At 38.0% G+C, this 24,446-nt stretch overlaps 1 protein-coding gene across 2 annotated transcripts in view; it reads right to left on the bottom strand.

The window, feature by feature from the left end:
* card11 (caspase recruitment domain family, member 11) overlaps positions 1–23,822 on the bottom strand; it is a 41,885-nt gene extending 18,063 nt beyond the window's left edge. For both annotated transcript variants that reach the window (XM_053612316.1, XM_053612317.1), the window contains exons 1-4: positions 23,621–23,822; positions 3,335–3,552; positions 645–782; positions 103–428 (exon numbers count right to left, since the gene is read on the bottom strand). In XM_053612316.1, the coding sequence (XP_053468291.1) occupies positions 103–428; positions 645–782; positions 3,335–3,536 (666 nt within the window). In that variant the 5' untranslated portion in view covers positions 3,537–3,552; positions 23,621–23,822. The remainder of the gene's footprint in view (positions 1–102; positions 429–644; positions 783–3,334; positions 3,553–23,620) is intronic.
* Between the last annotated feature and the right edge of the window lie 624 nt (positions 23,823–24,446).

Raw genomic sequence — 24,446 nt, 5'->3', positions numbered from 1 at the left:
ATATGCTACCATGCTTGTGCTTAAAGAGTCCTGGCCAAGAAGACTTGCCCTTGTCCCGGTTCATGCTCACTATGCGTCAGGTGTAACAATACAAACTCTGACCTCCAGCTGCAGGTCTCGACTCCTCATGATGGCCATGTTCTTCTCTTCGCTGAGCTGAGCATAGCGCATGGCCAGCTGGTAATTGTCATCCTTCACTTTAATGAGCTCATCGTTGCAGTTGTTCCGTTCCTCCTTTATCTTGTTATAGCGCTCCTGGAAGGTGCGCAGCTCCTGGTTGGCTAGACGCAGCTTCTTCTGTTCGTCCTCTAGCGTGCGGCACTTGGCCATGATGTCCACGCGCTGCACATCCTTGGCCTTAGCCTGTTGTTGCAGCTTCATCACTTCGTTCATTAGGAACTGGGTCAGACCCTCAGGGCCTTCCTCCACTATGGACATAAAGAAAACGATGGACAGACCCACTTTTTAAGAGCTCCGCAAGACAGAGACGTAACGTGAACGTTTTGAAAAGGAAAAAAAAAATGTGGCAACATTATTAAAATATTAAAATGAATGAAAGGTGTATTATCAAATCGTACTCATCGGTTCCTTTGATCCGTTATCATTTCACAGCATTATGAGCACGTTGTGGAGTATAGACTTACCAACAATAGAAGAGCACCTCCGAGTGGGTTCTTTGCCTGTCACCATCTTGTATAGGTCAGGGTAGTATAACTCCAAACTTTCCAAGAATACTACATAGCCTCGCTCGCCTTTAGTGTGAAGAATGTCCAGCAGTCGACCTAAAACAAATGTTCCGTCACGATTTTCTGAGGTTTAATGCTGTGTGTGTTTGCGGAGATATTTAGCCATTGGTGAATATGAAATACCCCCGTGAACTAATACATGGATTGGGATTTGGAGGATGTTTGGCTGGTCCTCACAAAAACTCCAGCTTTTTATTTGAAAAACTAAAATAATAAACTAGATGAATACAATTTAAAAGGATTTACTTTGGGTTATGAGGTAAAGGTTAGAGTTGTAGGCGTAGCATTATTTATCTACAGTACAGCTAAAGGACTTTTTGGCATTTGTCAAAAAAAAAAAATGCACTACCATTCATTTCAGTTAATGCTTTGACTGACAGCACATACCAGCACATGCAGATGCGTGAAAACGATACTAGCCATCTGTCAGAAATGTTCAGAACATACCCATGTGTCACCCAATGAGAGAGGTGACGTTTTTGGATGTGTTGATGATCAAAGAGAACTTCTAATGGTTGGCAGTTCATGTACAGGAACTGTACAGAGCTAAAACTAAGCTACATATGGGATCACATAAATATACTGTATACATATTATCAGTGTGTATGTGTGCAGTTCTTTCATCATTGGGCTATAAGGATGGCTCTATTGACGGACACGAGCTTCCATGCTGTGCCCTCTCAGTGCCATAATCAATTATTTCACCTGAGCCACGTCTCTCATCAATTTGCCCGTACTATTGCATTTTAAGAATTGGTATGTCCTTTAATAATCAATCTGTACATGATTCTGCCAAGTTTTTTTTTGTGTGTGTGATTGTTGTGGCCAAAAATGCTTGATTTTGCTACGTTTTTTTTCTTCTTCGAAAATTGCGATGCAACTTGCAGGGTTTTTTTTGCCTTTTTTGTGGAAAACGACTCGAATCAGTGAAACTCGAGTCGCACAAAATTGTTATTGCACGGTGATGTTTGTTGTTAAACGAGAACTTTTAGCTGTCCTCGTCTTCGACGCACATGAATCGAAGAGGGCTTTGACTGAATGTGCTTTCTGATGATGTCACATGACGCAAATCTGTGGAAAATCTGTGGTAATTTTCAAAAACTGCAAGCTTTTGAATTTTGAATATGCAGAGCTTGCTTGCTCTGGATGAAACATTCTGCACCAACGTAATTTAACCAAGCTAAGCTCTACCACTATGCTATTTGAATAAGATCGATACATAATATCTGTTTTTCTGCATTTTATCTGTAAATATTGCGATTTTCACAACACACTATGATTCGGGCTCTATGAAACTTCTCCTCTACACAACAAACACATCAGGCTTGCAAGTTATGTGGTAACATGTTACGGTAACCTGGGTGTTTGCAAAATGCAGATAACATGTAGGCTTTTTTTGAAAATACCCACATTACTTGCAAGCCCATCTTTGGGCAATGCTCAATATATTAAAAATTGTCAAATTATTTATTACATATCGATCTTATTCAAATAGCATAGTGGTAGAGGGTAACTCGGTTAAAATATGTGTGTGAAAGTTTGATACTCTGCAATGCAATGTATCCATGTGCCAAAGCATTCGTATTCAATGTATAGAAGGTGCAAATAAGTTGCAGGCAAACTTTTTTTTCTGTGAGACCGGTTTGCACTTAATTCCAAACCTCACATTTAATTACGTCTCTCTCTCGGTTCCTGCTTCATCTATCCAGAATTTGGATGATTGGTTTAAGATTAGTCCTATTGCACTGTCAGCTCCTTTAATACGAGACATTTGGATTGTATTCTGCCTCGCTTTTCAGCCACTTTGGATAAAAGCATCTGCTAGATGAATAAATGCAAATGCATTTTTTCTCGTTGGCCTTTAAGAAGTACATTTTCTGCAAATTGTATTTGTATTTTCTGTAAATAGTAGTATCAGAACACATACTACTTTGACTCATAGCACTAACAACAAACGATGTACATGCACCAAACTCTGATGGAAAACAGCGTTAGTCACTAGTCTAAATGGAGTAAGATCTTAACAAGTTTTGATGTGATTCTTTCCCACAAACAAGGCAGCACAGGCTTAGAAAATATTGGACCTTGGGCAAAATCTTCCAATTTGCCTGTGACCATTCAAAAGGCTGAAAAAAAATATACTGTGGCTCAGGAAGGAGTGCACGGGCGGGCAAAAAAAAAAAATAGCAGCTGCAGTAGCAGCTCATGGGATTAAAAGCCTCCATTCATCATCATATTACACAACTGGAACAGCACAGTGAGAGATGTGGTGACTGAGTAACTGATTGATGGTGCGATTTGCATGTAAATGTTTTTCTGCACTGCATTTGCATTCTCATATTCCATAGTGTTTAGTCTTGCTGTCATAGCAGACCAGAATGGCTGTGCGGAATGAATGAGAGTGTGTGAGAGGGTACGGGACCAAAAATTGCTCCCACATACAAACGGATACACAGCACAAACACTGGGACGTGAAACTATAGACATACACCTGTATCTAGACTGAAACACAACAGCGGTGTCACATGCAAATGCGGACACACACTCACACTGACACAATCACACACTCACTCACACACACACAGTACCTGCACGGGTGGCCTTTGTCTGCAGCAGTAAGGAGTTTAGCACCTCGTCCTCGTCCTGTTCGTCAATGACCTTGCACTGCCTTAGATAGGAGGTCAGCTTGTTGGGGTTAATGTAACGGCACAGGATGTACCGGTTCTTCTCGACATTCTCCCACAGCGCCTCCTCATCATCCAGGATGTTTTCAGACCCTCCGTTCTCCATTTCTCCCTGATGAGGCCTGAGGTGAAGAAAGAAAGAAAGTAAGAAAGAAATAAAGAAAGAAAAAAGCACACTCTTACAAGCCGCTAATGAGCTGTAAAATATCTTGGATAATCTGTTTATTATTTATTGTAGAAAGTCTTTCAGATTAGTTCGATGAAACTAGAGAAAAGTAGAAACCAGGTGTCTGCATCCTTTACTCATTACTTCAACAGAAAGTACACAAACTGCTTGCAAAGACCTGGCGCCTTAGGGTTGCATTCAGAGTCGGCGATTAGAGTCGAAACATTACGTCGGTATTTAAGAGTATTCAGAGACGGGTTACCCAGCCACTAAAGTCGATTTCCCGAGCAGCCAATTCAGATTACGCAAACGACCTGCGCGTAGTTCATGCCTTCGGGGTTGCCAGATATTTTTCCAGTGTAGCAGCATTAAAGACAGGGTATTTTTTTGTTTGTTTGTTTTTTTTAGAGCCTCTAAACCACTGCCTTTAAACACAAGCACTTGCCTCTAAACCTGAAAAAAATCACGGAGAGATGCGAACAAAATAAGGAGATTGTGTTATTTTTGTTTTCTCGCACAATTTCAAATGAGTATTTCAAAATGAAAATCGCAGAAATGAACAGGAAATCAAGGAAAACTCCACAATATTCAGAGGAGCTTGCAATTTTTCAAAATCACCGTGGATTTGGGCCGAGACGCGTCATGTGACGCGTTCAGTCAAAGCCCTTTTCGATTCACAGGCGTCGAACATGAGTACAGCTAAAAAGGTCTCATTTATCAACAAACATAACTGCCAAAGACAAAATAATTACGTACAATTGCAGTTACGCCAATTCAAGTAGTTTTCCGCAAAAAAAGCACAAAAAACTCTTTTGTTACAAATTTTTAAACAAGCCGCAGCATAATCAAGCATTTTTGCCTGCAACAGTCACAATTATTATTATTTTTTTTAGAAATCCTGTATGGACTGATATCATTGAGATGATGGCAAGCATTCAAATAAACATCTAATGCATGTCAAGTATACTGACAGTACATCGCAGCATGAACAGAACAGTCCCAATAGAAATGATCACATTAATCTCTGCAAAATGGTTTCATTTGTAACAATATGGCCGCCCTCATTACTCGGCAGGTCATAAAATAGCACTTGATGCAGCATATCCTATTATTCTGCATGTTATTTTGTTTTATATCATGCACAAATGATATCAGCAAATATGGAATATTTTATTATATCTATTTTGAGTTGTTGAATTAGCATACAGAAACATGCAGATGGTTTAAGGCATTCTTTATTCCACGCAAAATGTCCTCCATGCAAAAAAATACTACTAATAATAATAACACACTGTGGACTTGAATTCATGAATAGTGTTTAGTAATGTAATATTCATTTTGATTGATAAATTTGAAATCCATACTTTTTTGAGTTTGTTTGTTCACAGCCTAAAATATCGATTTCAATGTGACATGTTGTGGTTAGAGTGTCAGACACTGCTCCTATATTGCCAATATTGTGCAAGAAGAACTGGCTTAAGTCCAAAGTCAGTACTGTGTGGAAATGAGACACACCTTGGTTTTAGGCACACTCTCTGAGTAGCGCTTCAGTCTGTAGTTACATTGAGGTCTGAACAGTGAAATAGAGATATGTGCAATTTTGATATTAAATATGACCCTTACAGACTATATTAAGTACGGTTTAGTCAAATGGGTTTGTTTTGGCCTACAACATTGTTTTTTATTAACTCATTCTCTGGTTACTCCTGTGTTTCCTTCTCATGATAATTTGTGCACAGTTGTCTGCAAACCCAACACCCAAACCCCTCACAGGCTACTGTGTTGTAACTACAGCCTACTATCAGCAAGATCCTATCAGCATAGCTAACATGACCATTTGCCTTCTCTTTCATTCACAGGTTGCATTTAGTCTACTTGTGATGAAAAATGGCAGCTTTTTGATGGACTTTTAAGCAGAATACAGCATGATGTTTTCCTGGCCTGAATTGTTGGAACCTAAATCACTTCATGTCTTTGGTCATTTCACTTTTTTTTTCTTTTTAGAAAAACAACCTCAGAAATTGTAACATTATGGATGCGAATCGCTTAAGCAATTACCCGGTACAACATTGTGTGACTGCAAATACAAATGCCAGCATCATGTGCTACAACTGTTTAATGTCAAATTGAAATAAATAAATAAATAAATAAATAAACAGAACATCCATTCATTTTCCGTACTGCTTATACTACACAGGGTCGCAGGAAGCCTGGAGCATATCTCAGGGGATTCGGGGCATGAGGCGGGGGACACCCTTGGACGGGGTGCCAACCCATCGCAGGGTACAATTGCACACACTCTCACAGTGTATAATTTGGAAATGCCAATCAGCCAATGCATGTCCTTGGACTGGGGGAGGAAACTGGAGTACCCAAAGGAAACCCCCGGAGTACAGGGAGAGCACACAAACTCCGTGCACACAGGGCGGAGGCGTAAACTACTCAAAATACTTGATTTTAAAGTTTGTTTATTTCTTTATTTGTTTAGCTACATATTATTTTTATTTTAGCAGTTGTGGTTAAAGGAAGCCTGAAAGTCAGGGCCGGTTCCCGTGTCTATCTTTACGCACAGTTCCTATTACACGTCCTGACACTGTTAAGAAATCAGATTCAGTACTTAGATTTTCCTTCCAAAACAACTGTGCCTTTAGTGCTCAATGAGCGAATTATGCTGAAAAACTGGTGAAATTCACCATTAAGCCTAAACGTTGAGAAATACTCCATGAGAACTCACACCCTAGCCAATCAGCCTATAAACGTAGATATTCTATTTGCTTTCCAGGTTCATCTGTGAATCACATCAGCGAGGCATTTACTACAGTGGTTTTGTGTCTGATTTGAATTAGAACCAAAAGAAGAGCACTTTTGGAGAGAGTCCATGCTGTTTTGGCAGGGTCGAAAAAAAGCATGGCGCTGAATTATGCTAAAGAAAAAAAAACAGTCATTTTTATTTTTCATCGGTTTGTGACAGGTAAAAATGTCTCTCTGGTTTCGTTAGACGAGCCGTGAAAAAACCATGATATGAACTTATTTGAAGAAAATGATATATAAAAAAAATCTATCTTTTTCTATAGAGTATATTCAAGCTGCATTCTAAGTTTAAGCTCAAACGAAATGTGCAACTGTTGCATCAGGCAGTCCAGACAGTTCATCTTGGTTAAGGGCCATAAAAATGCAAACAAGGTGTCAAGGGAAAGTGCCTGCACCGGCCCCTTTTTAAACACCCTGAGTGACAGGACACAAGGTGTTGTTCGAGCAGAATCTGGATTAAGCCTTATAAATAGCTATAGGCTCCAAAACACAAGTAGTTACCTTTTTATGAGCCACTGTGTCCTTGTAGAAAATATTTCCTAATGAATGTTAAGGTAAATGTCACTTGTGGATAGGTGGGATAAAAACACAGCTACATATTTTCTATGACAGTGGTGCTGAATATTTATATGAAACCTTTCAATATATAAAATGTGGTGTCTGTGTAGGGGGGGTGGGGTGGGGTGGGGAGGTTGGGGGTGGGCTGTACCTGAGTACATGAAATCAGTGCTGCTATGTCTAGAAATTGGTTTCGATATCGGACTATGAGGATTATATATATATATATAGCATAAAAACCCCTGGAAGGATGAGTGCGTTATAATTGTAAGAGTCATTACTCATTGCATTACTGATTTATACCTCAGAGTGGCATTTAATGCTGCAGTCAGTGCAGAGTGTCGGGGGGCTGCTGGCAATCTCCATCAGAGAGAATCCATTTACGCATGACCTGCACGGAGGAGGTCTGCAGATGACCTGAACAGGTCAGACATCTCCTGAGAACATGAGAAGATTTGAAATAATGCTTCTCACAGACAGGCTCGAGGCACAAGCAGGTTTTGCGATATATTTGTTACTCATGCAAGTCTGAGTGCACTTTGAAATTATGCGGCAATCCATTTTGCATAGATTTTCTGGATCTGAAGCAACCCGTGTGCCACCTGATCACCTGTAGCTACATAATTACTGCATTGTCTCTCCGTCACTTCTGCACGCCTTTGCAAATGAAAGCGTTGTCTGATAGCATCCCTATGCCCACACAGTCTCTCTTTTTTTTTTTTGCATCTCTCGCTGCTATAAATCTGATAAAGCCCACAGATCGGATGCATGTTGAGGAGAGATCTGGCCTTTCACTTTTTTTTTCCACTTTAGGTAAGACTGCAGTTGAATGAAACTAGGATGATGCCCTTAATCACACTCATTTCCCTACTCAGTATTACCTGAAGAGTTTATATGAATTATATAATTATAATTATAATTATATAAATTACATGATTTATCTACCTCAACACGCTCCTTGAGACTTACGTTCCCTCACGCAATCTGTGATCGGTTAACAACCGATGCTTAGAAGTGCCGATTCAGCGTGGCTCAAGGTCCCTTTCCAGAACCTTCACACTATCTGTCCCTCAGTGGTGGAATGAACTTCCAACCTCAATCCGTACCAAAGAATCTCTCCCTATTTTCAAAAAACAGCTAAAGACCCACCTCTTCCGTGAGCACTTAACTAACCCTTAAAATGCCAACCCCAACATTATATAAAAATTTTTAAAAAACACGACTCTGACTCTTACACCTCTACTCTGTGCACTTTGCTTCTCTAGAACTCAATGAAAAGATCTTGTATGGTAGCATTACTTGTGTTGTTCTCCGCTTGATATATCACTTTGCTTGTATTTCCTCATTTGTAAGTCGTTTTAGATAAAAGCGTCAGCTAAATGAATAAATGTAAATGTAAATACACATTAATCTTGGTTTCTTTCTTTTTTTCAACATCACAAACCCCTGCAAGTCTGGGGGTGTGTAAACTTTATCCACTGTAGTTACATTACTGGAGTAAGGATTGTAAGTCTGGAAGCAATAAGAAGTTCTGGGAGTTTAAAGGGTTAAGTAAAAATGTACAAAAAAAGACCCCCAGCAAAACACTAATCTCATAATTAGGTCTACTAAGGTATAAAATATATCTATAATATCTATGAAACATAATAAAAGACAAGAGAAGGTCAAGACTACTGCAGTATCGTTATAACAGAGTTATGTATCTCATAATGATGATTTAATACTGTCTCTAATATCTGAGTAGTTACACATTAACAATACTTGCAGTTATAAAGTAATATGGATTAGAGTAGCATATCTTATGTAAATGCATGTGTGTATCTACTTCAGTTGCCATGGGGCATCATTGTCTCATAGGCGTGCTGGTTTTCCAGTAAGATTTGCTTCTTGATTATGACAATATTTATGTACAACAGTTGCGGTCAATAGTTTACATATGCCTTGCAGAATCTGCAAAATGTCAATAATAAAAACAATAATAAAAAACAAAAAATAATAATAATAAGAGGGATCATACAAAATTGCATTGTGTTTTTTATTTAGTTCTGCCCTGAATAAACTTTTTCATATAACAGATGTTTACATGTAGTCCACACGACACAATAATATTCTTTAATAATGATTCTTAATACTGTGTGTCATTATTATCTTATCTAACTGGAAACATGTAAATATCTTATATAGCTTCTGAAGGGCAGGACTAAATGAAACAAATAAGACCTTTAAACAAAATACTAACAATTTACACTGATCGTCCTGTTCAAAACTTTATATATGATATTTACATTCTTTCCCAGAAGACAAGATAATTATAATTTACACTTCTGCAATTTACAAGCATCCTGCTCAAAATATTACACCCCCCTGGCTCTTAATATTTCGTGTTGCCTTCTTGAGCATCAGTGAATGTTTGCACCTTATGTAATAGTTGTGTATGAGTCCCTCAGTTGTCCTCAGTGTGAAAAGATGGATCTCTACATCATATAGCCGCTGCTGGAAAGGGGTCAAATATGCAGAAGATGCTGGAAAAGTAAAGAATGTGCAGGACCTGGAGGATTTTTCTGAAGAACAGTGGGTAGTTTAACTGCTCAGGACAAACAAGGGACTCATGAACAACTATCACTAAACATAAACACATCATGTCGTCGATCATCCAGGTAACCACACAGTATTAATAATCAAACGTACTAACTTCAGTTACTATTGTGTCTTGTGAACTATATGTATGTGAAATAGCTTATTTAGAGCAGTACTAAATAAAAAAACAAAATTCTATTTTCATGATCTCTCTTATTTTTGTCTTCATTATTAACATTTTGCAGATTCTGCAAGACGTATGTAAACTAATGACTGCAACTGTGTGGACTATATTTAAGTACTTCTTCAAATGGTGAAACTCTGATATTTTCCAGTAGATACAGTGAGGCCAAAAGGTTGAGAACACACTGAAAAGTCTGTTGTTGTTGTTGTTGTTGTTTTTTTTTAAATTAGAACTGGAGATAAACATTAAGTTTTATAGAAATAACTAAAACAAAGAAAATGAAATGTTCAAAATCTTCCATATTCAAGATTCTGCATGATTTGTTGCTCACTGTATAAATGTAAGTAAATCTGTGACATTGTGACATTTGTAACTGTAATGATTACTGATTTGTCCCTTCCACTGAAGAACGTGTTCAGATGACACTCAGATTTTACCCAAACTTGTGGAGTCCATGCAAGCTCAAGTGCATACTGTCACTAAAGCAAACGGGCGACATACCAATTCATGTGAATATTCTATAAATGTTACATTCTATAAAATTGGACTTTTCACACAAGTGGTGTACTGGTAATATCATTTGTAATTAGATTATATGAAATAAATCTTCATTGGAGGTCTCAGACTTTTGGATTACGAAAACTACCCTTTTATTCTGAACTCAAATATGTTCCTCTTTTGCACCATTTTTCAGTCACAATACAGTTACAACTTTTTAAAATCTGGCTACCTTCAACAGTGAAAATGGAGAAAATTGCATTTCCATTCTGACTGCAATGCAGACGAAAATTTAACAGCCAGTATTTGATTACAAACTTGAATTGATTTTGTCTGTTTCGCTGCGTCATGTAGCTATCCAACAACTTGATCAAAGCCTGGCATTCACTGGGTCAGGAAATCACTCTCAGCTAGCAAGGTTTTAATCATCTTTCATCAGATTGACTGCTACGTTAGTTAAACTGGCTTCTTACACAACTTGAGTTTTCCGGTAAGACTGCTGAGGTCATTTCAGTAATTTAAGTGAAAGAAACGTGGTTTCTTAAAGTATAGAACTGTCAGGAAAAACCCAATTTTGGCCAGTAAAAATTTGTCATCAGTTTGGTCTGTTTGCCAGAATTCATCCACAGAGACATCTGACCGCCCCACACACAGTTCCTGCATACTTAGTTTGTAGGTAATGTCAAAGTCAGGTTCATCTTACTTCAACAAGTAACAGGAATATAAGTAGGATCTGAGGACCCATGATCAAATATTGAAGGTGATACATGTGTATTTACATAACATGTGCTACTTTAATCCATCTGTGACAGTACAGATATCCTCAGTAGCTACATTATAATTGCATGGATAGTTTCTTTATGGGTGGCAATGATATGATATGATATGGCAGAGAAATCGAGTGTACAGTGAAACTAAACACATTCATCGGTTGCGCTGAAAACACTCTGATACGGCTCCCAGAGTTGTTTTTACTCTATTCGCTAGTTCAGCTTGTGCAATAAAAGGGTTTGAGAAAAACACTGCTCATGAGAAAACAAGTAAACTCTGCAAAGATATCACTAGCTACATATGTTTCGATCCAAGTTGTGAATTTAACTTACAGTTGCAATCAAAATGATAAATCAGGTTTATTATCAAAATGTACAAACTTTCAGCTGTTTGCGAGGAACAAATCCAACAAAAGCAAGTGAAATAGTTCAACACAACGAATGCTTCAAGTGGTTTCCCCAAATTCAACTGAAAATGCAACTTATAATGACCTCTCCAATTTCAGAATTATTCAACCCCTTCATGACAATCATCTTCAGTGCTTAGTAGAGCTCCTTTAGCTGTTATGACCTGCTGCAAATGAGATGCGTAGCTTCTGGCAGCGTTCCTGAGGAATCTTATCCCGTTCCTCATGAGCAATGACCTCCAGTTCAGTAATATTCTTGGGTTTGCGCACTGCAACCGCCTTCTTCAAATCCCACCAGAGATTTTCTATGGGGTTCAAATCAGGTGGGGTTCAAATCCTAGCTAGTTCAGGTATTTCATATATGTTTTGCCCCTAGCCAGTTCAGGTATTTCATGTGCAACCTGGTGCAACTAATGCAACTATTACCTGGTGCAACTAATGAAGACCTTGATTAGTTACATCAAATGTGCTTGAGACAACACTTGTTTTGCATATTTGTGCTGTTGTGAGGGATTCTACTCAGGGGGTTGAATAATTTTGAAACTGGCGAAGTCATTATAAGTTGCATTTCCAGTTGAATTTGGGGAAAACACTTAAAGCATTCGTTGTGTTGAACTATTTCAATTGCTTTTGTTTGATTTGTTCATTGCAAACAGCTGAAAATCTGTAAATTTGACAATAAACCTGATTTGCAGTGGGGGTTGAATCATTTTGATTACACTGTATTAACCCAATTATCCGATCACATGATTTGTTGAAGCAAAGTCACAAAGACTTTTTTGATGCACACCAAAGGAACTTATTTGGTAAATGTGTTACTTTCCACTGTAGTTTATGTGCATGTCTTCTTATTGAATAAAAAAATTATCCACCTCAATTGAGTACATAAGCTTTTTATGCGCATTTTGGAGATGTTATTCACATCTGGTCGTTTTTTTTTTATGCGATATCCCAAAATTTGCTTAAAAATACATGGATGGAAACATAGCTACTGCTGCGGTGACATTTTACCTGGTCAAAGATGTAATGCTCATTAAAACATTCTAAAACCGGAGTTTTAATGAACTTCTAAAAATAGTTCATCTTTGAACTGACTTACCGAGTCACACATTTTTCCACCACACCGTTACACAAGTGTAACAAAAAAACAAAACCATGAAACATGAATTGCTTATTTTACAAATGTTAAATTAAAAAGGATTCCATATTTAAGCATCAATTATTTTATCCAAAATTTTTTAGTTGCTTTTATTACTTCAAATTACATTATTTTTTTCTAAATAGTCCTTATGTTAAAAAGGTAATAATAAAATAAGATTGTCCATGTTTAGGAATACAATGAGCAAAAAGGAAAAAGTTATATACGTAAAAATGAAGAAGAAGAAGAAGAAGAAGAAGAAGAAGAAGAAGAAATAAAAAAAGTGTGTTTGGAACCAAATATTGTTAACATAAAGGTCTTAAAAATTAAATGTTGATGAACAAAATGTTAGAAAATATCATTTTCAAAAACAGATTTTAATAAATAAAAAATTGTTTAATTGGAGTCTGACACTTGTTTAACAGTGGGATTTTGTCGAGAAAGTTTGTCTTTTATCTTATATTTTCTTAAAAACAGCTTTTAGTTGTATAAAAGGGTTAAATACTCACTTGCCTGTCAATCACCTTTCCATTAATTGCACTTTTAACCCGCCAGCTGAATTGAAATGGACTTATTGGACATTTTCAATCAGTATAAACAAATTCAATATTTTATGAACAAGTCTGTTATAAGATTAGTCAGGACGCTGTTGGGTTTCTGTGTGTAGAGTATCATGACTGTTTACTGTAGCTGTTGGTGAGTAGGGCAGTGGGAAAGGGGGAGGGAAGTGATTCCCTGATGGGCAAACAATTCACACTTTAACGTCGGTACAGAGATCAAATTGGTAAAAATAAAATACGGTAATAATACGACATTACTATGTAGTAGATATAATGTACTCAATATTAAAAAGTTTTTTTTAAATATGCTGTCCATAGCTTGATTGTTTTCATTTTAGAAAGAACTGCTCACATTTTGAAACAGTTTACCTGTTAATTGTGTTGGGAAGTGCACTTACTGTAAGTGCGCTTATTAAAAATTGTTTGTAAAGGTACTTTGGCCTGAGTGGTCCCTGTTATTCTTTTTCTTTGTGTTATCTTTCCTTGTAGAGCTGTATTTTTATCATACAGGGAATTTGTCTGGTTGCTCTGTTCAGTAACTTGTAAAAGAGCATGAGTCAGTACTGTTTATTTTTGTAATCATTTATTATTATTATTATTATTATTACTTGTAATATTTTACTTTGTTCTGTTTTCATTCAATATCAGTTTAAAAAAACTTTTGGTTGATTGATCGGTTATCGGCAGGTACTACCCAACTTAGTTATCTGTAAAATCCACTATTGGTCGACCTCTACCGAGGTTGCTGGATCAGTATGAACAGCACCAGAGACATGTCTGCGCTTCCGTAGTTGATAACAGCAAGCTGCAGATCAGTTTCTGACGTACTGCCTCCATTGACAGAAAAGTCAACCCAGGTGTTAGACCACTAGCAGTCCCTCCAACTGATTAATAAGATAAGATTTTCAGGTCCTCTTCAGGATGCAGCCGCATGACCAACAGGAAGGAGAGAGGGACGTTTGAGTGAATCGACAGCCGCTGCAAACTGGGAGATTTAGAAACGTTAAAACAGGGAGAAGCTTCTATTCAATTGTTTTTTTGGGTTTTTTGTTTTTTTATAGCTCAGGTGATAACTAACTGGAAACAATCCATAGGGTTTTCCCCCTTCACACACCAGGTTCTCAACATAATAAATGACACACCAATTCTGTCAAATTTCTGCGCAACACCTTTGTGACTCAGCCGACTCGTTACACAACGCGGTACTCGCAAGCTGCATTCACACGCTTATATGCGGACGGGCACGCAGATGCTTGGCTTTTGCCCACACCCCCAGCTTACAATACAACCCTAACCAAGTTTCCTCTGAGCTTATTTTGGAGGAGGTGACTAACATCTTCACTTCCTCATTTCGAGAACAGATGTTCAGTCTCGCCTCTTCGTGTGAGATCAAGCCATCAAAGGCGAAGGCAAGGACCGCACAAAAGGGGTACGCCTTTGCAAAAAAAAACACACACACATTCAAAAGCTGCAATTCTACTGCATCACCAGAAATAAAGCAGAACCGGCCTATGATGCTAAAAATGGAACCGATATTTCAGCATGTTAAAACTGTTATAGAGATGAACTTTTAAAGACATGCCATCCCAAAGGTTGTTGCAAGTGCAATCAGTTGTGCACTTGACTGAACACAACACATACAAGGGCATATGAGCTCAATTTGATCTCTTTTCATTTTTTGCACAGCGAGTCACACATACAGTTTTGATCCTGTTTCACTACAGTTTCCTTTCAGTCTTCTTCCCCCAGGACTGGGACCGAAACTGTTTCGCACTCGTGGTGGAGAGCAATGTCGAGCGGAAGTGCTCACCACGTGTTCTAGCCACCCTGTCTGATTTTAGCACAACCACGAACCAACAGAGCGTCTCCAGCCAATGGGCTGCAGCCTTGCTCCTCCAGCCTACCGGTACATAGGAACTGCGGTGAGCTGTTTTGTGTGAAACTGAAACACAATGTCAAGCAGTGCAGCGGCCTCCCCCGACCAAGCCCTTACTACTGCTAGAATTTCACATCTTAAGAGCCAAAGAAAAGTTTTTCGGCTGCTTTGGGAAAGTGCAGATTAAAGATAAGGGGCTACAAATGGCACCGAACAAGCTGTAAAACTCTAGTAAGACAACAAGGCAAATGCTGTGCTGCTTATATTGTGTACCAAAATTTGCACTGGAGTGACGTAGATGAATTTGAAGGCTCACTTGAAGTTTCAAGTCTCCTGAATGATACTAAAACTTTTTTTATTTGATTAAAAACAGCTTTCTGAAAGCAGACCTGCCACACAAATGCAGTGAAAGTTGCACACGGTGAAGTGAATAATTAGTCGACATGCGAGTGCTTTCAATCCGTTTGTTTTGATGGCACCCGTGAATGACATCAGTGGATTGCGTTCATGTACGCATAATGCGAAGAGAACGCGTTCGTAATAACTGACTTATTGAATTTTCTGGTCACTTAAAGCAAAACAACATTCTTTTCCTTTGGAGAAACTTCATTCTGAACAGCCGTTCCACGTCCACAAATTGGGTCTGATCTCTATTTGTTGATATTGAAATGATCAATTCCATTATCAATATCCATTTTGAACTAATAACACATATAGGACCCATTAACTATATATAGAGCAATTGCAGTGCCCTTTATTACATCTGAAATTAATTGTTAGTAAATCTCCACAGTGTCTGTAATGGATCTGTCTTGCTTCCTTGAGTATATATTTATCTGCTCCAAGGCATGACGTTCCCAAGCCCCATTCAAATTTACGCCTGCTCATAATGACAAAAAAAATTTCTAACAAATAAAAAAATAAATAAATAAAAACATGGATTGGATGAGCATGAATGTTTCCTGACAGTCCAAGTGTAAGATTTAAAATGAACTGAAGAAGCTCATTCACTCGGTTTTAAATTAAAGTGCTAGAACCAGAACAACAGAGCAGGTTGATAGAAGGTTAAAGCATTTCTAGACTTTAAAATGGCATTATACGCCAGTACTGTCGAATTCTCAAATTGGCCAGAAGGTGTCAATTCATTTTCTAGAATAGCACAGCACTAATTAATGCACCTACCAGAACTTTTCTAATAGATGCTTCACATAAACAGCTATAAAAATGTATCGGATTGTTGATATGGTGAAATTTTTGGTATTTAGCATTTTTGGAAGGAGTCTCCAGTGTCAGCACTTTGTAACAGGCAGTAAGTTTTTTCCTGCCCTGGGAAAGCCGTCATGACAGAGGGCTTTTGCGATTTTGTGTCATTAACTTCAAGAATGGATAAAAGAGAGGCTGGGAAAAGGGAACAGCGTAAACAACAATGTTTAAAGCTGCTATAATGTAAGCGATAACAGGAACTTGTTTCCTGGATGTTTCACAAAACTACCAATGGAGAAAAAAGTCGTTCTTTAATCATTAAAATAAATAGTTTATGTTGGTAAACTGATGTGGTATAAGATGAAAACCACGTCAGAATGTGCTGCTATTGGAAAATAATCAACTTTGGGTGCCAACCTCTTTACGTGACGGTGCATCATAACGCCACCTTACACAGTGAAACGTTACAACAAATTTTAACCTTACAAATAGTGTCCAATAAGCGACACCTGTCACTCAAGCAAGTAAAAACAAACAATTCTAAAATGTACACTAATGTCTACAGAGGGAGAATGTGTTAACAGTTTTGAATCGACATCAAACATGATGAGACTGCGTGGATTCAAAGGATGATAATATTTTATTACGCTTGTGAGTCAGAATGATGACAGAAATGCATAACTCTGTGGAAGGTGATTCACAATAAAATGCATTGTTCCGCAGTAGAGAGTGAGCCAGAAAATTCGAGAGGTGATGCAACACAACACCGAATACCTTCGACATAAACAGATGCGGCTTTGTCGAGTTTCAACGGCTTCACATGAAGGTACATGTCCTTGCTTTTGCAGCAAAATTTCCAACTTGAAATACTAAATACTTGAATACTAACCCTATAGTAGTATCATCGGCAACCAAAATGAACTTGCACTGTACTAGTGCGGGAAAAGATGAACTTTTAGCATATAGAACAAGCACTATTCCTGGATTTTATAAATACTTCAAGTTAACATGTTTATTCACAGTCCCAATGTAATTCTCACAAATGACCATAGGACACATACTTTCATGAGGCTTGTTCAAAACGGTGCCAATTATTTTAACACCACAAGACCCCTTGGGTGTTTGTAAGAAAGGCTTCGTGGGAAACAGAAAATGAAGCCTGAAAAAAAAGAAAGAAAGAAAGAAAAAAGAGCAGCATCCAATGGAGCTGATATTTTGAAGTATATCCAAAACTGGGTGCATAATAAGTCCCCTGCTAGAACAGTGACTTTAACATCGACGGAGGAGGTGATGAAGGTAAAAGGGCCAGCGGGATGAGGTCAATTTATAAAGGACAGGTTTCAAATTGAATTTGTGCTCGTCTGGCGCTCGTCCTTGGTTTTGCGAGGGGCACATGACATGCTGCTCGATTTGTTAAGCAAAGTTGAGGTTTAAAAGCATACCGAATCAGGCAACTGTTCGGTATTCACAGAGGAGCTTTGTCTCTCACACCACCGGCTATTCAAATGACATTTCCATTAACCCATTGTGCTCCTACGTGCTGAGAGCCTGGATCAAGTGCAATCTATTTGTGCATGAGGCTGTGTGTGTAAAAGTTTAGGTGCCTGAATAATGTTAGTTGTATTGCTAATTAGTGTCACTGCTCGGCAATACGAAGGCCGAATCGGAAAACGTTCAGAGAGCTGGTGAACAATGCAAATGATTTCATCCATCCATAAGCATCTTATGATAAATGCAAAATGACCCAGATCATCACAGCTTATTAAATAACCTGAATGTCAATGCATGCATTCACTTCCAAAGCAATGCATGGTCTTATTCTTACAAATACATGCACTCACATGCAGGAGCATAGGGTATAATGCAAATGTGATTATTACTCAAAAGATAATATTGTAATATGATGTTATGCACAGTTGGTGTGACATCTAATTGAACATTTGGCCTCAGTACAAACTACCAAGAGAATGCCATATATTCCAATGCCATATTTGATTAAGAGATTCATTCATATTTCCTTTAAAAATAGATTATTGATTTCATACCAGAAAAAGTATGAGTAATCAACACGCCTGTCAAAACTGATGATGAAGCATTAAGCATTCAGAGATGACTGTTCTTCACCGGTAGAACCCTTCTTAAAGAATGCTGTGTAAAGAGCGATTAAGAAATAGTTGTGTCTCGGTGCTGAAGACACCTGAAACCTAGCAAGAAGTAAAAACAAGAACTGAAGAATGTCCTTATTTGAATGTAGAATATTTCCTATTAAAGGGTGTAGAATAATCTCCAAACACAGCGACACAGGGTGACATACTGTGTGACACAGTAAATCAGCTCTAGCTTAATTAAATATTAAAGTGCTTGTTTTATACGACATCCAAGTACCAGGCAGACTCAAGTATTCACCAAAATATATGACACCAGTTTCATTTTTAAAACTTAGCCAAGTTTGATACCAGTGTCATTTTTAAAACCCTGTCATCCAGGCTTGTAATGATATATTAGTATAAAGATATCCTAAGGATAGATAGGTCACATGATAATAGCAGTATCCACCCAGATTACCACAACAACCACAAGTAATTCGCTAGCTAGCAAATGGGATTTGATATGAAAGCTGTGTGGAAATATTTCACACTGAAACAAGGAAAAATGCTAAACAGCAGACTTCCAATAAAGTGTTTGAACAGTTTGAGACTGAGGGGTTTTTTAGTTAGATTTTAAATAGTTATTTCAAATTTCAGAATTTCTATTTCTAAATAGCTCATTTAGTAGTAAAAATACATCAGTATTAGCCAATACACACAGTTTCAGTATCAGTAATGGAAAAGAAAAAGTGGCATCATACCATCTCTCTGTGCATAAATTACCGAAAAAAAAAAATCCCTTCTATTTTATACAACCAGAAACTGAGAAAGTTACACTTTTATATTGTTTTGATAAACTGATGAAAAAAGGTCAGTTTAAAAAAAAAAAAGTTCTAGCATGATCTCAAACTTCCTGTAAGTTTGTAACAAGAGACACAACTCAAGACGTATAAAAAAAACAAGATAAGAAGATTATCATTAAGGTGGGGGGGGGGGGGTTGGGGGGTAATCACTGGTACTTTATTTTACAACCACATCACATTAGTGTCACTTGTTAGAATTTATACATATTCATCAACAGATTAGGTTGCGGTTTCTCCACAATTTGTTCACCTGATAATTCCCATGCACCAGCCAGCTCTCCTGTATCATACGACAGCTAACAACCGTGGTGGATGACGGCTTCCTCCGAGACACATGACACCAACTGCAGTTTTTTCAAACTGCTGCTCATGCAGCACGACAGCACCCACACTCGGAAGAGAGTGCTGTTTACCCTCTTCCGCATACATGGGCTCACAGATTGGCTGGTGTCACTGTGACTGACAGGGGAGAGCGTATGCCATCCCTCCCACCCATACAGAATGGCCAATTTTCCTCCCTTGGATCCCAACAATGGGGTCCAAGGGAGGAAAATTGGCCATTCTGGGAACTTGCAATTTCTTGCAAACACTTTTCTGCTGCGCTCACCCTAATAAAATGTTTAACACTTGCACTGCCACTGGTATTTAGAAAAAAAAAGGTTCCTCAAGGGTTCCTTGGATTGTTCATGGTTCCAGGTTTCCAGAGTGGCTCCTTCTGAGAAGGAAGACCTCTGTTAGAGTTCTACATGGAACCTTTAAGACGTTCTCCAGCAGGACAACTCAATAAACCCTACAACACCTATAGTATTGTGATACAATAATTTTATTTAATTATTTACTTATTTTTGGGCCATAATGCTCACCCCTATTGTGAAGCTTTATTCTTCCACGTCTTGTCATGAAATACTCCCTGTTTCAAACGCTGGATGACTAAATACGACTGTAAACGATGTGATAAATTCACAATGCAGTCGTTTTTGTTGTTGTTGTTGTTGTTGTTGTTGTTAATTATCGTATCACAATATTTAACTTGTGACGTGCATTGTGTATCTAGAAAAGATATTACTAATATTTAAAATTTAGGTTTTTTGTAGCTAGTAAAGGAGCAGTGTCATTTTAGAAAAGCCAATATAAATATCAATGTTTATAATACAATACAATAACCTTCAAGCAGCTACTTGTTACTATAACAATATAGTTGGTCAATGCTGTAGAAGTACTTACAAAACCATCACAAACATTCTAATGGTTTCCACTACAAATACCATTACAAACCATCAGCTAAGCATTAAAACCATTACCATTATTGGTCCTTAATGGTATCCACTAGACATAACATGCCACCAATAGAAGGCAACAAATTACCACTATATTATATTATAATATATATATATATATATATATATATATATATATATATATATATATATCAGTATATATATTTAATATATATTTTTAAAAATGAACAGTGCTGCATCAGGCAGAGAGTTCGCTTGGAAAAAAGCAACACATCGAGTAAATGCGTGAGTTTATCCATCCATCCATCCATCTCCTACTGCTTACTCCTTCTTCAGGGTCACGGGGAACCTGGAGCCAATCCCAGGGAACATGGGGCACAAGGCAGGGTACACCCTGGACAGGGTGCCAATTCATCACAGGGCACAATCACATACACACTCACACACCCATTCATACACTACGGACACTTTAGACACGCCAATCAGCCTTTAATAAATATGCCTTTACTTTTAGCCGTCCATCAATTTCTTAGCATTGTACATAGTACTAATAATATAAAAGGCTTTATATTTGATCAAGCATAATCCTTCTGGACCCAGAAGAACTTATGGAGCCAAGTCAAAATGAAACACAATAAAGGTAATCTTCCTAAACTGTAACCTAACTAATTGGCCCAACCTTCTACAATAACTTTTCTCTGGGTTCTATATAGCCACAGGAAGAAGGCAGAGGCCAGTAAAATGGCTGGGGGTCCACCAGCACCTTCACTCACTCTGGCTGAGGAGCTGGCACTGTCCCTTAATCAAGGGGGCAGTTCCAGGGGGCAGTTCATCAGTCAGCTACTTCCCATGATATAAGTGGCTTGACAAAATGTACGTGTAGCATATTAGTACTTAGGACTTTCAGTGCTTTAAGTGATTTATCCTTAAACAATCAAGATGACAGTAAACACTGCCACGGTCTAAAAAAGGAATTTTTTATTGGCAATGTTTCACTTGTGTATTATGCATGCTTATTTTATTTTACTGCATATGGTGTGTACTGTAGTCTTAATTGTAGTGCCCCTACTAGATGTTCCTTATGTCTTTGTATATTAGTTGTATTTGTTTGAGAATGTACATTGAGCATCTGATTTCGTTTTCTTACAGTTGCTGATGGACACATCTTATTAAATTGACCCTCCTGTAACAGCACGTCCTGCCACAGTTGTAAATGATTATTGTCTTCAGGTATTGTTTCTGTTTGCTAGACCAAACACCATTAGCAATTTGCACTGTGGGATGAAGTTGAAGAGACCACCTCTGCTGTGGCAGAGATACAAAATGAAGATGCTGGGTGGCCTATATAATGCGTTCCCTTTTTTAAAAAAATGTGTGATTATTAAAATTTTGTCATTCTCCCCTTAAAGATCATGGCAGGGGATTCCTATACAGAGGAGGGTCCATCTACCTCCACACAGAATCTTGGCAGTATAAAACATTGTTTGCAGTTGTCCTAATTAAAAATATTTGGTCTGTGTATGTATTACAGACATTTATGATATCAATCATATTGAATTATCCATCTGTCTTCCTAGCTGCCTGCAGAGGAACTGTACGTATAAGGGCCATCTTCAAATGCAAATTAGACAAAGTGACTCGGAGATGGACCTTCTACAACATAAAAAAAGGCCAGGATTGAAACTGAATTGCTCAAGCACTGGCTAACGTTAGGCAAAGTACTTGCCTAGTGATGACTATTCTATCATTTATTGCTGAATGGCAAAGCAATAAATACAAATGTCTTTCTCAATTACAGGAAATAAAGAAACAACGAACCACACTCGACTGTTTACTTTGTGCATTATACTCTTGCTCTTGCATGTGACAGCATGTATTTTTTAAAAATAAGACCATTCATTGCTTTGGAAATGAATGCACGCATTGACATTCAGGTTATTCAATAATAATCGTCTTTTAATTAGAAGTGATTTTGTCAGATAACGTCTCGTACCACCCTGCCATCTCTTTAGTCCACTGGGTTACCCAGGGGTTCCTCTTGATCATCTTCATAAAGAATAGTGGGCCTCAAAATATTCTGGTACTGTGTATAGACCCTGGCCGTTTTGCTTCCATGTTGGCGATGAGGTGGGATGCGTCACATATTACCTAGTTAGTAGGGCCCAGTAATGAGTGGCCAGTAATTTAATTCCTTAAACTTTGATTCAGCAAACAATAATCTACTGTTACCTGCACATTGGTGCTATGGAATGACTTCCTATTAACATAGTCTCCTTGATGCTTGATGCAGGCGCTTTAATAGGACTGTCGGTTCCATCAGTCACATTTGGGAAAGCTGAAATTGCACAAAAGTGTGGAGGAACCGTTTGACACAGTTGCCTTTCAGATGTTATACAGAAAACTCCCTCTACCAGAAATATATATATATATATATATATATATATATATATATATATATATATATATATATGTATATAAATTTTAAATGAAGGGCAATGCATGAAGTGTGCTCGATGTGAGGTTTCAAAAGGTTTGTTAAATGCATTCACGTAGCCTATATATTCACATTTCACTTGAAAACTGCTAATGGCTCCTGAAATATTCATCCGGATATGAAAACACATCTATACATGGTTTTATCACCCTCTCATGGAGAAAAAGATTGTGTATGTAGCCTATAATATGTGCTTCCTCGTCCACAGGACATTCTTCAAAAGAGCACGCCATGCTCTCTGAAACAAAGTAAACCTGATACATAACATGCTTCAGAGAAGGTTATGCTCAGAGAGTAAGTTGCTATGGTTACTTACAGTACATACCCTGAAAATGACCTGCGCCTTATTTATTTATTTATTTTTGTTTGTTTGGTTTGTGTGTGTGTGTGTGTGTGTGTGTGTGTGTGGAACTGAGCATTAAAGTTATCTGTTCACTCTGAGTAAAATTTACCCAGGTAAGACGCATAACCTGCTTGCTTTCTGAAATACCCCCCTTCCACCACCCCAGAGGAACGTTTATCCCCCTCCCCCCCCCCACTCCCCTAAACAAACAAACAAACAAACAAACAAAAACAACCCCCTGTAGCTCCGTCATATCTGTAAAGGCTTTTCTTCAGGTTTTCTCGATACGCATCAGCCGACAATCGAGCGCGCACGAGCTCAAACTCACGAGCGCGCAAAAAAGAATTGTGCTCTGACTTCCTCTAACCCTAACCCCAACATCACAACAAAAACAACAACAACAACAACAAAACTTACCTGCAGAAGATGGCGAGTTGAAAGAGTTCAGTAGGACACACACATTCCGACAGGTTAAAGCAAGTTGTAAAATCTCAGCAGGGAGACGGAGAGGGTTTTAAGTTCCACCTGACTGAGAGGAACAGAGACTAACACCACGGACTGGATGTATGGGTGTTCATAGGCGGAGTTACACAAGTTACAAACCTCAGACTGCACCAAAATATTACCTTCTAGTCCTTATTGTGGTTCTGCTAAAAGTTCATGTTAATAACTTTTTTATTATTATTGTTATTGTTATTGTTAATATTGTTCTCTTGTTTTTTTTGGTTCTATTTAGACCTGCCCTGAATAAACTATTTCACATAACAGATGTATACATATAGCATAGTCCACAAGACACAAAAATAACTGAATTTACACAAATGAACCAGTTCAATTGTTTACACACACTTGATTGTTAATACTGTGTGTTGTTACCTGGATGATCAACGACTGTTTTTATGTTTTGTCCTGAGCAGTTAAACTGCCCACTGTTCATCAGAAAAATCCTCCAGGTCCTGCACATTCTTCACTTTTCCAGCATCTTCTGCATATTTGACCCCTTTCCAGCAGTGACTATATGGATGCTGAGATCCATCTTTTCACACTGAGGATGACTGAGGGACTCGTACACGACTATTAGAAAAGGTGCATTCACTGATGCTCAAGAAGGCAACACGATACATTAAGGGGGGGGGGGGGTATATTGTTATTCTCTTTTCATCAAGAATATTGTTAAAAAATAAACAATACAACCCTAACCCCAACCCCAACCCTATAACTCTGTACATTCCAATCATCTCTG

Source organism: Ictalurus furcatus, chromosome 24, assembly GCF_023375685.1.
Source record: "Ictalurus furcatus strain D&B chromosome 24, Billie_1.0, whole genome shotgun sequence".
Classification (NCBI taxonomy): domain Eukaryota; kingdom Metazoa; phylum Chordata; class Actinopteri; order Siluriformes; family Ictaluridae; genus Ictalurus; species Ictalurus furcatus.
This window is presented reverse-complemented; position numbering and strand designations above follow the sequence as displayed.